The sequence below is a fragment of the Acanthisitta chloris genome, unplaced genomic scaffold (assembly GCF_000695815.1).
Source record: "Acanthisitta chloris isolate BGI_N310 unplaced genomic scaffold, ASM69581v1 scaffold23558, whole genome shotgun sequence".
NCBI classification, from domain to species: Eukaryota; Metazoa; Chordata; class Aves; order Passeriformes; family Acanthisittidae; genus Acanthisitta; species Acanthisitta chloris.
In genome coordinates, this window is record NW_008687026.1 from 1,185 (window position 1) to 4,776 (window position 3,592).

At 43.5% G+C, this 3,592-nt stretch overlaps 1 protein-coding gene across 1 annotated transcript in view; it reads left to right on the forward strand.

Moving 5' to 3' along the window:
* Nucleotides 1–269: 269 nt before the first annotated feature.
* KIAA1549 (KIAA1549 ortholog) overlaps nucleotides 270–3,592 on the forward strand; it is a gene marked incomplete at its 5' end in the record, with an annotated part of 62,820 nt that continues 59,497 nt past the window's right edge. The window contains 3 exons of the mRNA XM_009080436.1: nucleotides 270–307; nucleotides 1,872–2,049; nucleotides 3,511–3,591. Of these exons, the coding sequence (XP_009078684.1) occupies nucleotides 270–307; nucleotides 1,872–2,049; nucleotides 3,511–3,591 (297 nt within the window). The remainder of the gene's footprint in view (nucleotides 308–1,871; nucleotides 2,050–3,510; nucleotide 3,592) is intronic.

The window sequence follows — 3,592 nt, forward strand, 5'->3', positions numbered from 1 at the left end:
GTGGACAGCATTGTGCTGGCATGGGTCTGTTACTGCTGTCACACGAGTTGGGTTGCAGAGAACTAACTCTGCAGAACCCTGCAGTACCTCCAGCAGAAAGAGCTGTTGTTTTGACCTGTAGTGGTTCTGATCTGCCTACCTCAAAGTCACTGTTAAAAGTGGGTTTTTTAATGTCCGTTCTGGAGTTGCTGTTGCCTTTCTGCTGTAGTGAAGCACAAAAGGGAGACAGTGTTAGCTGTTAAGCCAGAGAAGTTCATGCAGAATCCCAGGGAGTGTTCAGGGCAGGCTGAGCCAGTCAGAGCTGGAGGCAGCTGAGGCATAGATAAAAGCATACATGCTTTTGTATCTGAAATATCTAATTCCAGTGCACAAGTATGTGCTGGCTGCACTAGGCCTCTCTTCCTCAGCATGTATTGCTTTAGAAAGCACCAGCAAATTGTCACTGAGATTTGTAATTCTAATGCATATTTCCCTTGCCTTTTAAGTAGTCTTGTTTGCTAGTAATGGACAACTTTCCTTTGGCATGTTACCCATTCCAACTGCTGCTTCCATTTGACAAACTGAACTTGCAGAGATTATTTCATCATGAGATAAAAGAAAGGCATTTCAGATAAGAGGAACAGAAAAGAGCCGTGCGCATTATTCATATCAAACAAATTTGTGTTTTATGGGTCTAAATCCATTTAGAATGAAAGCTGATGTTGCATACATTTGTGGGCTAAGAAGGAAGAAAGGCATAATGAGCAGCATAGATTGTTTTTATAATTTCCTTCTGCTGCTGAGGTACTTTCTTCTGGTGCAAATGAGCTCTCTGACATCATGCTCTTTGGAGGGCAGGGAGGAGCTGCTGCCTCGTCTGAATGGCAGAGCAGAAATACCAGTAAGGAACATGTGAGTAACAACTTAAGTAGCACTGTGCTTTTCTGTAGGTGTCTGACATATCTCTTCACCAGCACAGCTGCTGCAAGGTGCCAGCATCTCTTCTTGTGAGAGGTGCATTTTTGTCAGAAACTCTGGTTTCAAGTATTTGTCTGTGAGGCCATTCATGTTGGGCATTTCAAAATACTGTGGAGTGTGACTGCCTGAGGCAAATAAAGTGAACTGGGAGGAGTGAACCAAAGAGGAAGAAAATAGTGCTGAGGAAACAGATGTTCTTGATGCTGAGGGGTTTTCCTCTGAAGGAGACCCTTCGGTTTGTTCTTACTCAGACTGAGAAATGGTGGGTAGGAGTGTCTGCATGAAAGCGTTCAACGAGGTTTATTTCATTTACAATGTCTAAGGCTCCTCAGGGTTTTTAAGAAGACTAAAAGTCAGGACATGAATTGGAAGAGGAAATCATAATTGTAGTAACTGTGTTGAAATAAGCAGACAGAAGTGTTTCCTGAAAGAAAGTGTTCTTGAGTGTGAAAAATTGTATCCCTAAAACATAGGTTATGTGTATTTTACTCTGTGTGTGGATGGTACAGGATGCACTCACTATGCAGTACTTGACTGAAAGGCAGGAGCTATGAAGCAGTTCATTTTGCATGGGAAATGCTATGCACACCAGGGGAATGCCGGCGAGGGCGAGTGCTGCTCTGCGAGAACCTGATAGCTCAGGAAGGGTCGAGATGGGAGTGCTGTGCTGAGGAAATTCTAGTAGAAATTCTAGTACAGGGGAGTTGCCTCTGATGCTCTGGAGCAGAGGCTGCAAGGCATAACACTGTGAGAATGTTTGTGCTTCTGCTGCTCTTTGAAAAATAAAGTTTGCATTTTCCTGCCTCTTGGTGATGTGGCTTTGAACTGCAGGAGGCTGTGTAGGTCTGAAATGTTGCCAAATTTAACACTGAGTTTTAACAAACTAATTTAGTTTCCGACTCTTTCTTTTGTAGGTGTATAAAATTTCCCCTCGATTTGCTTTCTTGGTGACATCAGGTCCTTTTGTTTATACGGCCATAGCTGTCATAAATGTGCTGGTGAACAGCAGTCTCGTTCGTGGCGAGGCCCCCGCGATCCTCTCGCTGCATCCCTCTTTCACTGTGCCAGACAGCAGGTTCCAGGTGCAGACAGGTGAGTTCTGCCCGACACTGGAGGAGAGGAAGCTTCCTATCGACCAGCACTTCCTCTCTTGTGGTTAAACACTCAAGGTTGAGTCAAAACTGTGTTCTGCTGTTGTCAATCTTAATCCTATGTTGTTAGTGAGGTGCTTGATGGGTCCATGATTGAGGGATGATAAATTGTGAATGGTTAAGCCCATAATGTCATTATTTTTTCAGAAAATCAGTGCATTGCAAAATAGATGTGTTCTGTCTTGCTCCAAAAGGTGAGAAGAAAAAAAACCCTCTGAAACATTTTATCATCAAATCACAGTGCACCTCCTTTGGGGTGCTTGTGCCGAGTTTAGATTAAGTTTGTTAAATGCTATGTTTTGACATTATCACCTGTTGCAGGGGAGCTGGTGAGCAGGAGGTTTGGTTGGTCATGTGGAGTGTGGGCAGGGGGATTGGTTGTGTAGCATTCAGCTTTCCGTGGCTGCTCTATTGCAGCAGTGCATGTGAATTCGTGGCTGCTAACAATCTAAAGCAAAATAGTACCCGTGTAGCAGATTTTGGCAGTCAGTGGTGCAATGAAAATACCCCCCAGGCCCTTTTTGCATGGTAGAACTGCCTGCCTGGCTGGTTGACTGTGTAACGAGGTGGTGACAGGGGCTGAGCACACAGGCAGAGAGTTAATAAATGTTTGGATGTATTTCATGTGGTTTTTTCTTCCCTGTTAGTAAGAGGCAAAAGATCACTTCTTTCACTGTGCAGGTGTGATGCTTTCACCTGCTTAATGTGATTGTATAGATAGACAACAGACGTAGTGTCTGTTCATGAACCTGGTGTAACTTTGCTGTTCAGGTCTAACCTAGTCATAGCATTTCTTTGAGTAAGACTTCACCTGGAAATCCACAGATGTGCTTGTCTATGTGCCTAATTATGTTCCTCTACACTCACTCTTTCTCTCCTGTGCTCGTTTCTCTCCCTTGAAAGACTTGAAGTTGTATCTACCTAAATTTAAAAGATTGCTTGCTAATCAAATAATGTGCATTAGTGGACCCAACACATGGTCTCTTAGGCAAGGTAAACACTCTATTTTGGGCTGCAGGAAAAAGATACTTGTTGCTTTTTTTTTCCTGACGATTCTCATGGACCTGTTGGGTGCTGAGGATTTCAGTGTGGCCGATTCAGTGTTCAAGTTATGTGAAGTTATTGTATATAGTGGAGGTCTTCTAGTATGCAAGAGGAAACAGTGGGTATTTTGTCACCAGTATCTTTTGGTAATCTAGCTACTGCTGCAGCAGATATTAGTGAGTAGAGAATTTACTGCAGTCGCACAAAATGTATTTCTACTGCATTTTTACTCAGTGTTTCACTGAATGTGTCCTGAACTCCAAGGAAAAAGCTATAGCCCTGTGGATTCTGTCGTTTGTGTGGTTCTCTCATGTGAAAACACTTTTCTGTAGAAGTGACGTGTGCCCTTTGCCCTCAGTGCTTCAGTTCGTACCTCGGAGCGTTGATATTGGGTTCTGCAACTTCAGCCAGCGCATTGAGAAAGGACTGACAATGGCATT